The sequence below is a fragment of the Anoplopoma fimbria genome, chromosome 2, assembly GCF_027596085.1.
Source record: "Anoplopoma fimbria isolate UVic2021 breed Golden Eagle Sablefish chromosome 2, Afim_UVic_2022, whole genome shotgun sequence".
Classification (NCBI taxonomy): domain Eukaryota; kingdom Metazoa; phylum Chordata; class Actinopteri; order Perciformes; family Anoplopomatidae; genus Anoplopoma; species Anoplopoma fimbria.
In genome coordinates, this window is record NC_072450.1 from 15,475,283 (window position 1) to 15,487,566 (window position 12,284).

Sequence of the window (12,284 nt, forward strand, 5' to 3'; positions counted from 1 at the left end):
TAATATTGTTTTGCAGTAATTCATAGGAAAAAGAGGAACTAAAAAAGTAATTAAAATATTAAGAAGCACATTTTTAATTGATAATTATTTTAAAGTTTTTATTTCTTCCTCTTTGCCTGTCTTGTTAATAGTCTCACAATCATTTTTATTGTGAGATTCCTTGAGAGGTCCTGACCCATAGATCGGAAACGGAGATGAATACATCTTATTCTGCTCCATACTTAACATCTCAGACCCAAACACCATATAGTACTCAGCCTCTGAAAAAAATTAAACAAACAATATACATTTGTACATACAAAATGCTTATTTTTAGTCAGATTAAATTCCACTTAGACTCATATTCCATATTTCTCCAATGTTGATCAAAACATTTTGGCCTTTTTTTAAATATTCAAACACTGATTGGTGTGATAAAGTATATTTAAACAAAATTGCAGACCCAAAGGTTGACGCCTCTATACAAGGAGGCTGATTGTAATGAATCCCTATCTGGCACCACCACTACCACTACCACAACTACTACTACTTTAGTTTGATAAAACCTGAAGGGACGAACCATTTAATTACTAACTAGTCATGTTAAGTTGCCACATGTATCCCATCTACCCTGCCTTTTTAATAAGATTGACAGTAAGCCAAATCATCTATATGCTATACAGCACATCTTCTGTTCTTTGTCTGTAGCTACTGATATTAGTTGTGTTTGTGTGCTTCTCCCTGAATCTCTTTCTATGAACAAGCAATGTGTAAATATGTGTCTCTCTTTGTTTGTCTCAAATTATCCAGCCACTACAGCAACAATGTGCAATGATCCAGGCATCCCTGTAAATGGTTCTCGATATGGGGACAGTAAGGAGCCTGGTGACAGTATGACGTTTCAGTGTGATCCAGGCTACCAGCTGCAAGGTCTGGACACCATCACATGTGTACGAATGGATAACAGATTCTACTGGCAACCTGACCCTCCAACGTGTGTAGGTAGGTATACATTATCCTGTGAATCACCGACTGCCAAACTGAGATTCAATTAGATGAAAATAATACATGATGCTCTGGTCATACGTTAATGAGTCTAAATTTCAACGTCATAAAAAATTTGCCCTAAATGTGAACTACGATTTTAAGAGTGTCCATCAGATGCTGGAATAATACATCAAAAAATGTAAGACTAAGCGCATAACCTCTGGAGGTGGAATGATCCAGAGTTTTATCTCTGGTCTGAAGTGTAGAGAGTAAACAACAAATGAGACAGTTCAGGTCCCTAATGTGCCCCTGTGTTGTTCTGCCACATCTGACGTACTTTGGAGGCAAATCAACTGAAGCCTGCTGGTGAGGTGATCTCTACTCCCAAATGATGCAGCTGCTGCTGGATCTTCAGATCATTTTTGTAACTGGAGGAATGTTTTTTTAAGATCAAGGACAAGTTGACAAGGTGCTGAAGAAACTGTGGTTGGAATAAGCATTGAGCACTTTTGCTGTCAGTGGACCACATAAAAATTCAACATGTATCACCAAAACATCCTAATCTCAGAACTGGGATGACGAGACATGCACAGGAGAGGAAGGGTGGTGGAAAAAAAAGTGAACTCAGATTTGTTGCATCACAGGATGACACAGATAGCTGGAATAGGGTTCCTGTTTGAAAACCGCTGAAAAGCCAGAGCTTGTTTGCTCTTTTTCTCTATTATCACCACCATCTGGCCCACCTGCTGCTTGTAGCCCATTAAGCTTCCACGTCCCACTCCACACCTCATTCACACAATTCTGCTGCAGTTTGTTTTTCACTCTCCCACTTTCAGGTGTGCTTTCCTTTCCTTTATTTTCCTTCTCATTGTCGTCTGACACACTCGATACTCTCACTAAAGGAAGGAGGTGACTTCTGGCTGTGAAGCCTGTCTTTTTTGAGAAAAAGCAAGACTAGGAGAATATCTTCAATGCACTAAGAGCCCTTCAGTGTCCTCACCGTGCAACCTACAAATCCCAGTATGTTGGCACAAAACAAGCCTGTAGCATGTCCCTTTCTCTGACCATACTTTGCAGTTGGTAATAGGCTTATGCTAAACCACATGCCTCTTTTGGGGTGACGCATACATGAAGTTATTTTTCCTGATTAACTACTGCATCCACTTCAATTGTATCTTGTACATGAAACATCATGTTGAGTTAGTCAGAGTAGATGGATGAGGGAAATCACCAGGTTAGGATGAGGTAAGACATCAGACACAGCTGAAGCTGTAAACAATGTGAGCAAGCTGGGTATGATTCCTGCAGCAAGTAGCATGGTGTCCACCTTACCAGCTTGCAGCCTGGAACTACAGACATTTTCTTTCCTGTTAGATGCCACAACCTCCCTTTATGTTGCCTTCTCCTTCTCTTTATCAGCCAACGCTATTGGGAAGTCCTCCAGCGCAGTCACAGAGACTAATAATTTGCCTTGTAGCCATGCCTGTAAAACACATTATCCTTTGTTCCTGATAATGCCTGCTTTGTCTCTTTGCCAGTGACCTCACATTTTGTGCAACTGTAGATAAAATGTAGGGCTTACATCTTAGCCTGCGTGTGCTTCCCTTTCCTGCACTTTCACCTCAGGTGGTGAATCCCTGGGTGTTCAAACATTGCTAAATTTAAACCAGCATTATACACAGCCGTCTACTGTGCAAGAATATGTCTGGCTGTGAGCGATTTGCAACTGTTAATGCCTTTGTTTACCTCTATTTCACTGTTGATAATCCGTTCACACCCACCTGCCATCCCCAAGACACCTCTCCATGTTTCAGATTCTTTCTTCACATCACCAAATTGCTGCTTGAATGAATCCATCCGTCTCTTGCTAATATCTCTTTCCTGCTTTCTGGCTTGTTGTGGGATAACAGGACCACTAGGGGTGATTCTCTCTGCTAACTACCCCCAGCGTTACACTCTCACAGTCTCTCTTTTGCTCTTTCACATTCTCCAGCTACCTGTGGAGGTAATATCAACGATCCACCGGGGGTAATTCTGTCTCTCCTAACCAACCCCTGCCATACTTCCTATCACTAACTAACTCTCTTCCACTCTGCCTACCTTTGGGGGCTATATGAGTGGTCAATCAGGGGCGATTCTCTTTCCAAATTACCCCAAGACCAATGCTGTGTAATCATCTTTCTCTATCTGTCTGTCTCTCTCTTCCTCTCCCTGTCTATCTCTCACTGTTTGTCTTTCTCCAGCGACATGTGGGGGCAACGTCAGCGGTCCTTCAGGAGTAATTCTGTCTCCTAACTACCCCCAGCCTTACCCCGCTGGGAAAGAGTGTGACTGGAGAGTCAGAGTCAACCCCGACTTTGTCATTGCTCTCATCTTCAAAAGGTAAGCCACCTAGATTTACAACTTGGCCCCGTATATATATGTGTAAACGATCACTTGTATATACTATGTACCTTTCTCATATGTATTCTCAAGCTTTAAACCAGGAGAGGAGCTTATCTGTGCTTGTAAAAACACTGCTGCCTCTCAGCTGGTATTTCTAACATTTTGATTGAATGGACACACATTTCTTTTTCACTCTAAAATCGTCCAAATAAGCTATGATTTCAGATTTAAGAACTTCCTGTGGGATTTCAGACTCTTTTATGTATTTGCAGTTTCAAAGGCTGCCCATGTTCTTTGGGTTGAGGACTTAGCTACAATATGAGCGCAACAATAACAGGTGTCTAAACATAAATCAAAATAATCTGGTAGCGTTATGACAAGCCAATGTTAATTAAACATTTGTCCTCAATCTGTAAACTATTTTGTGTCAAATTGTTAAAGTGGGCTACTGTATGCTGTAAGAAACAATAACTTTCATACCAGGATTTGAAATATTCTCATTGAAGGAAAATACAAAGCCCTCCATGGTGTGAGTTTAGTTTGAGTTTATTTTTCTAAGAATAAACTTCTCATGACTTGCTGTTGCCCTCAAAGGGTAAAATAAAGTTTTCTGTAGTATAGTCAGGGATCAGGCAAGAATAAACCCATTTGAGTGGGTAAGCCACATTAGTCTACTGTAAAATCCATTTCTAACTTAACTTAAGTAGCTTAAATGGTTAGTTTTTAGTGAGATGATGTTATCTTTAAAAACTTAAGGTAATTTAGATTAGATGTATTCTTTACTTTCAGGGCCTTTAACCACCTAAGTCTTTCAGTCAGTCTTGCTTGTTGTAAATTTGTATTAACTTATAGGTAATTTCCTATGTATTATTGAAGACATATAGGAAATAATGTGAGTAAACTGATTTGCTCAGGAACTTTTTGAATCCATATATGTTTGCAGATACACTACTCTTGCCTTGATTTGGAAAGTTAAATTCCTGTTTCTATCTTTTGTTTCTTTGGTAACAGGGCAGTGTTTATTTACATGTCAAGTCCTATTTGTGCCTGATTAGTGAATATTTTACAAGTCACAGTGGTTAGGGGCTTATGACTAAGGCAAAAGTTAAGATTGGAGTTTCACATAAAGGAGATAAAAGCAAATCGGACTTTCTCCAGATTGCCACAGGAGAAAAAATGACCCAATTTAGACTTCATTTTTTTCAGCTGAAGAGCTAATTCCCTCTGTTGTAACAGTGAGACAGTTTTTTATTTTACTTTTAATTAAGTTGTATTGGTATTGGTTGTTTTGTGGATGCGGTAGGCCTTTTCTTTTTCTTTCTTTATCTAATTCTAACCTAGTATTTTTGTCTTATAAACTAATCTTAATCTTCTACTCTATTCTATAGAACCAATTGCCTATGAATCATTCTTTTATCAGTCTTTGAATCAATGTAATCAGAACTCATTATGTCATATAACAGTCATTTGAGGGTACAAAACCAACACCAAAAGGTTATTTTCTTTTCTACTTTCTTTATAATATTCCAAAGTGGAAAAGCATTTGCATTCTTCTCGTAATAAAAGTGCTGGCTGTTTCATGGCACAGTATATTTCAAGATGTATAATTATTTACTAAACAAACTAAAATATAGTTTCTCAAGTTTGCATGTCTGCTCTTGTTTAACATCCAAGTCAGACCCTTGTGTTACTCTTCTTTGGTCATAAGAGGTCATGATGTTGTCCCATTTCTGCTCTGTGAGATCTTTATGTTTCATTTTATGACATTTAGTAGCTTAAACATTCAGACCCAGAATGTATAACTAATGCAAAAGGTATTAGCATGGATCGTTTTAATGCTTTGTCAGTGCAAAAAGGGCTTATATGCTGTTAAGCCCATTCTGCACCAGCTAGAAACACAGGGCTTAAACTGGGGCGTTCTGCCCACTTACATTAACTTTGGTTTATTTTAGAAGTCCTTTCCTATGATAAATATTATTATCAGCCAACTGCAATAACACCTAATTTGACCAAACTCAGCTATTCACATCTTTGTGTCTAAGAATATAGGGAAGCCTTTGAAAATTTAAGGCTAGAAGAATCCTGTAAATATGCCACGAGTACCGCATTTCTGTTCGTAAATATGTTATAAATCTCTGTCTGGTCTATGAGGTATCCTTTTTGCATTTTACTTGTCTAACAAAAACAAATGAGGTGCATACTACAGGCCTGACAAATATGTGAAATGCATCTCCTTGCTCAAAACACTTTTTGGGAAGCTGTTATTGATAATGCTTTGTGTAAAACTGTGTATTACATCATGTCAGGGCTTGATGCATGATGAATGCGCAAAATACTATTTATCATCTAAATGTTGCTCTACAACGCCCCCGGTTTTCAAGAACTCGACATGGTACTTTTATGCAAGTTTTATATAATGCTACACTTTAACATACACAATGTATCGCCTCTTTCCCTCTTCTTCTATATCTGACAGGTGGGAGACTGAGCTGATACAAACCGTAGAGATAGGTCTATATACAACATGTATCTGTGTGTGTCTTTACCTGCACATACAAATGTGTCTCTGGGTGACAGGTGGGAGACAGGGCTAACACAGCCACTGTCAGAGCAAACACTGAGACTTTGTGTGAGTGTGTGTCCTTATACTGTTACCCTCATGAGGATCAGATTCCTTCACGTATGTGTAGAGAGACGAGGAGAAGCTGTCAAATAGAAAACCAGCAAAACTTTTACAAAAAACGTGTTAGGAGCCACAGTTGTTTTAGTCTGCAAATAAAAATATAAAAACGTTAGGTTTAAAGGTATAATAGGTATAAATAAAAATTGATGATGGCATGCCCTTTCACGATGAGACAAAAGAATGATTAACTTGATATTCAGATGACAAAAAACAACTTTCTTTCTTTATTAAAAAAATATATAATTTGCAATTAATGTTTCTGACTTTTTATTGATGTATTGCTTTATATTGCATTCAGATGAAAACAACAACAAACATTTAACGTTCTAATTTTTAATGCAGTAAAGCCAGAAAACATGTCAAAATGGAAGTGAGATTAACAGACGATTAGAAGAGAGATAGCACGAACTAATTAAATGAAGCAGGTCTTTGAATTTAACACACATCATTGGATTAATTGTTTGAAGGATTTGAACAAGAACATAAACATCCATGCAGTTAATCTTATTTGATTTTGTAACCGAAGTTTGTCTGTTTTTTTTTTGTTTTTTTTACCCCAGTTTCAACATGGAGCCAAGTTACGACTTCCTGCACATCTACGAGGGTGAAGACTCTAATGGGCCGTTACTAGCGAGTCTCCAAGGCAACCAGGCCCCAGATCGAATAGAGAGCAGTAGTAACCGTCTCTTCCTGGCATTCAGATCTGACGCCTCACTGGGCATGTCTGGGTTCGCCATCGAATACAGAGGTAATTAAACCCCAAAACTTTGTCTTCATATAATGCCCTTGTACATTTTCCTGCAATGTCACATTTAAGCACCTCAAATTTGTCTCAGATAATGTTTTAAAACACTCTTATATGCCTCTGATTATTGATTGATTGTGGAAAAGAAGTAGTACTGCTAGTAGCAGTAGTTGTAAAAGTACTTTACAAGTACTACTTAGTAGTAGTTGGAGGAGTAGCAGTTGAGCAGCTGCTTTAGTAATAGCAGTAGCACAGTAGTTGTAGTGTTAGTATTAGGAGGTGATAGCCTTTGTAGTAAATTAGCAGCTATAGTGATAAATTTGGCAAACTCAACATAACACTGAACTCTGAACCATTAACTAGCCAATAACTGTGATTATTGGATGATTGGAGGAAATATCAATGCGGTATGGCATCTCTCCTTTTATATTGTGTGGGCCAGACGTACTTGCTTTTTCAGCTGTTACATACACTAATAGTGGACTAGGATACTTGGTGTATGTTTATCAAGCTTTTTTTACTTGACCACCAATGAACTGTAAAATTACCACAGGCTGCAACTGAACTTTTCTTTTAAGTAAATGTTGTTAAATGTTAAAGCTGAGGGTAAATGCAGCCAAACACTCAACTGAGCGTTTCTTCCCAACAAGTATATCATATATATCCCACTGCTGAACTGAGCCTATGAGCTCCCCTTCACTTGCACAGTGTGTCTTAGAGGACAGTGTCAGATTCACTCCAGGAGCTTACTGCGGCATGAGTTGCTATCTTAGTAAATCAGTTGTTGAATACATGCAGTTTGCAGCCTTAAATTCAATGAGAATTGGCACTGTCTCTGATAAATAAACCTGCAATTGGTTTTCAAGATGTTACTTTAAGAATCAGTCATTGTCATTGTGTATATGAATTGGAAATATTAAAATAGTGATACAGGAATGCCATGCAGATAAACATTTTAAAGTGCCTACTCTCTTTATTCCTCCCTTGCTTTACATCTGAAGTGCTTTGCAGTTGAAAGGGCATGCTGTTTCATGTCATCCCACAAGTTGTTTACTTTCACAGATTGTGACTCATCCTGGTTTTACAGATGTTACTTGACTGGGGGTGATTTAACAGCTCCAGTCAATGTGGAGCTGATGATTAGTTGTTTGACTGAGCAGCGACTAGATCTGCTCTGTCAAGTTTTATAAAGAATTTTTTTTCTCTTGTTTCCCTCACTCCATTTATCTCTAATTAAAAAAAGATTATCTCCTTCTCTGTTGTCCGTCTCCTCACGCTACCTCACACCTTTGTGCTTTTGTCATTAATTCACTAGCTTTCAACTGCCATCTCTCTAATTAAAATACAACCTTGATCATCTCCCTGTTTCACTTCCGTCTTGCTCTCTACCTCTCTCTCTCTCTCTCTCTCTCTCTCTCTCTCTCTCTCTCTCTCTGACTGTCTGTTTCCCTTCTGCCAGGCCCAATATCTCATTGTCATTGGGCAATCACAGTAAAGCAAACAAGCTGGCCCAACGCCAAATCATGAAGAGTCAAGACAGCTTTGAGTTTTCTTGATTCCACAATTATCCCTTTATTTGTTCCTCGTGGAAATGAATTAGTTAAAGTTAGTTAGAATATTCAATAGCACCTATATTAAGGTTCAACAAATAGCCTGCTGCCTAAATTTGGTTTTAGTTTTGACCCTGAATGGAATCTGAAAATGTACTTTATTGGGTTGCAAAAACAATTTAGGCATGATTTAGAAATGTACAGCCATAACTATTCATGTAAGTTGTATTGAAAATTACATGAATTTGCCATCAATACCGACATGCTGAGAGAAAATTGGTACAGTGGCCTTTTTCCTGCACCGCATGGGAGAATTTGATGCAGTGCCTGGTCTTGATACGAGATCTAATGATCTTAACAGATGAATGAATAATGAAAAATATATATTTTTTATAGTTTTATAGTAATATTCCAAATTAGTTGGGCCTTGTCTTTTTCCAGTAACACAAATCATCTCCTTTCTCCACAGAAAAACCAAGAGAAGCCTGTTTTGACCCTGGTAACATTATGAACGCCAGCCGCACAGGATATGACTATAAACTGGGATCTCAGGTCTCCTACAACTGTCACCATGGCTACACAACAGTGGGCGGGGATACCATCACCTGTGTCATGGGGAATGATGGGAAGCCGGTGTGGGACAGGGCTCTGCCATCGTGTAAAGGTAGGAAAGAAACATCAAGAACTGCATCCTTACAAACACCAAGATGATGGAAAGCTCAAATTGGGCAAAACCTGCTTATGTTTAACTATTAAAAAAACAACCTGCTGGCTCAAACGGTCAGTGCCAGTTTATTAGGCACACCTAATTAACACAATCGAATGCAATCCATAACAACTGTTCTGCCATAAAGAGTACTTTTACCATGCCTATAATGTTCAGTTTTTGCTATGATGTGAGACTCACTTTTCTGTATGTATGTATGTGTGTGTGTGTGTGTGTGTGTGTGTGTGTGTGTGTGTGTGTGTGTGTGTGTGTGTGTGTGTGTGTGTGTGTGTGTGTGTGTGTGTGTGTGTGTGTGTGTGTGTGTACATACGTCAGAGACAGAGAGTCTGTCAGGGATTGGAAGGCTGAACTGTCTAATTGATTGACAGCTCAGAGAGCCAAGGAAGTGACACCTGCCAAACTGCCATTCAGAGTGTATATGTGATTGTGTGTGTGTGTGTGTGTGTGTGTGTGTGTGTGTGGGTGTGTGTGGGTGTATTTGTGTGTGGGTGTATGTGTGTGTGACAGAGAGCTGGCCTGGTGCCATATAGGTAAAAAATTCAAATAAGCCAGAGAGCAAGGTTGCAGGACTAGGAAGGAATTTTAAAGGGAGCACAAAAGACACACACAGACACACACACATACACACAGACACACACACAGACAATGCACACTTACTTATACCTCTTAACACTTTGATAAAAGGCTTGTCTAAAAGCTCTGTATAATAATGTCTAAGAGACAATGAAGGGGGGGGGGGTGAGAGAATAAAGATGAGATAATTGCACTCGGAGAAGCTATTTGAGAACAGCAACGAAACACAGACAGACAGACAGAAAAAAAGCTCATCAAGTATAATAATAACACTTATTTAACCAACCTCAAATCTGGAAATTTATCTGGTTTTACAATATGAAGATGCAATAATCCATTTTTCAGTAGAGATTAGAACTGCACTTTCTTTTTTCATTCTTTGAGACAAAAGTACATATTTTAGGTTATTTTACTTGTTTTATTAATAGACACATAAAAATATTGGTATTTTGTCATTTTTATAATTCTGTGGTGTTTCCATCCAATCAGCTTGCTATTTGGCCAGCCAGATAAGACATCAGGAAGTCAGTTAGTCCATCAGTCATTAAGGGCATTATTTAAACAATCAAACAGTTAGTTAGTTATTTGATCAGTCCATTAACCAAACAGACTTAATCAGTGAATTGGTCACCTGCTGCTACATTTCTTTGATGCGCAAAATGAGGCTCTTCCAGGGTTTGGAAACATTAAAGACATTCTTTGTGGTAACATGTTCATTAGCTAATAGGGGTGTCTGAAATTGATTCAGTGTAATATTTAGATGCTTTCTCACACAATAATTTATTTATGAACATAAGCCAAGTATCAATCTTTAGGTCACATTTCAAGGCTATTAATTGGAGACCACATAATGGTCTTCTATCAAATAAAAAACGATCTGAAAATATGAAACGCCTCAAACTTCATCTGGAAATTGATTCCTGTTTTTTTTTACTGTAATTGATTGTGACATAATTTTTGTATATGGAGTGTTTCTTTCAGCTTGTTAAAAATGAATACATTGCAGTTTTTAAAATCTGATACACATATTATCATTACACATTAAGAAAAGATTTATCACGTTGTCATTCTGAGTACATCACAATGCAGAGACAGGGTATATATATTCAAAAAATGTTATAGACTGTGTGTTGTACATTAGAAGTCAACCGTATTAGCCCTCCTCTTCAATGGAGCTGTTTCCTCACAGTGAGACAGACCTGAATTTGGTTCCTGGCCCAGGCTCTCTCCATGCCCCAGATACATGAATTGATCATCTAAGATTGCCGTCACCTACAGTTCACTTAATCAAAGCAGAACAATTTAACTATATCCAGTCCTACCCTGTAATCTTGCCCTTTTTCTTCTGCCGCTCATTTTGCACATTGAATTTTTCTCACCACATAGTTATGGAAGTTTCTCTGTGTGTCTGTCGGTCTCTCTGTCTTTGGGCAGCTCCTGGGGCTTTGAGACCAAACTCATTAAAAGGGGTGAGACCTCTTTAAATAATACATCTCCACTTACACTCCCTCTGTCTCCTTTCTCTCTTCTTCCCTTTCAAACCTCCTCACACTTTCCTCTTTCTCCTCCTTATCTTCCCTTTTCTCTGTCACTTTTCTCCTTTCTTTCTTCCTGTTTTTTTCCATCCTTCTCTTTCTCTCTTATTCTAGCTTCCACCCACCTCCTCTGTCTGTCTCTGATTTACGCTATATTTTTTCTCTCATTTCTCTCAGGCTCTCCCTCTCTCTCTCTCTCTCTTTCTCTCTCTCTCTCTCACACACACCTCCCATCTTAAACCGCTCTTTTATTGGTTTCCATGGTAACTAAGAGCTGGTGCGAGAAAGAAGGAATTCTCCATGACTGTTGATAGGGTTGTGTGTGTGTGTGTGTGTGTGAGTGTGTTTGTGTGTGTACGTGTGTGTGTGTGTGTGTGTGTGTGTGTGTGTGTGTGTGCATGCGTGTGCGCGTGTGTGTGCACGTGTGTCTGTGAGTCTGCAAGTGTAAAGGAGAGTGAGAGAGACGCACAGAGGCAAAATGAGATAGAGAGACGTTGTTACTATAGAGTGCCGCCTAGAGGTTAATACACATAAACACACTAACACACATGAACACCAAATACAGATTACAACTCATGCTTATGAATGCATTTATTGATCAGTTAAAGAGGAACTCCACACAAAATGATTTTCTTTTTGTGCTGTATACATGTAATTATTGTTGGCATATGATGTAAATACAGGGGAAATTTCCGACAAAACACATATTGTGTGTAAAATCTGTGTTTTCTCGTCAGGCGTATCTTTGTATGTTGCTGCTTGGATTTGTAAGTTTAGTTAGGCTGTGATGCATTAGGGAAAACACAGCCGTCTATCATATATGTCAGCGGCCGCGAAAGCCCGATAAGCGCCGGCAGAAAAGAACTTCATACATGAACGAGATTTAGTAGCAATAAACACATGGATGCTGAAAACTGTCTAATATTCAGTTTAAATAGATATGTAGGGCGAACTGTAATGTTAACCATTTATTTTTTAAGAAATGCTTTTCTGTCGTTTTATGTAAGTTTCTATGAATTTTAGTTTGTTTTACTCTCCATGTTTTGTCCTACAGTCAGTGCTCCCTCACCCCTCTGTTGCATCTTTTTCATGTAGGGAGTTAAGTTATCAGAAATTGATG

At 38.5% G+C, this 12,284-nt stretch overlaps 1 protein-coding gene across 1 annotated transcript in view; it reads left to right on the forward strand.

Moving 5' to 3' along the window:
- LOC129105835 (CUB and sushi domain-containing protein 1-like) overlaps positions 1-12,284 on the forward strand; it is a 357,039-nt gene that overhangs the window by 270,899 nt on the left and 73,856 nt on the right. Inside the window, exons 30-33 of the mRNA XM_054617046.1 lie at positions 790-981; positions 3,210-3,348; positions 6,595-6,782; positions 8,799-8,993. Coding sequence (XP_054473021.1) covers positions 790-981; positions 3,210-3,348; positions 6,595-6,782; positions 8,799-8,993 — 714 coding nt within the window. The remainder of the gene's footprint in view (positions 1-789; positions 982-3,209; positions 3,349-6,594; positions 6,783-8,798; positions 8,994-12,284) is intronic.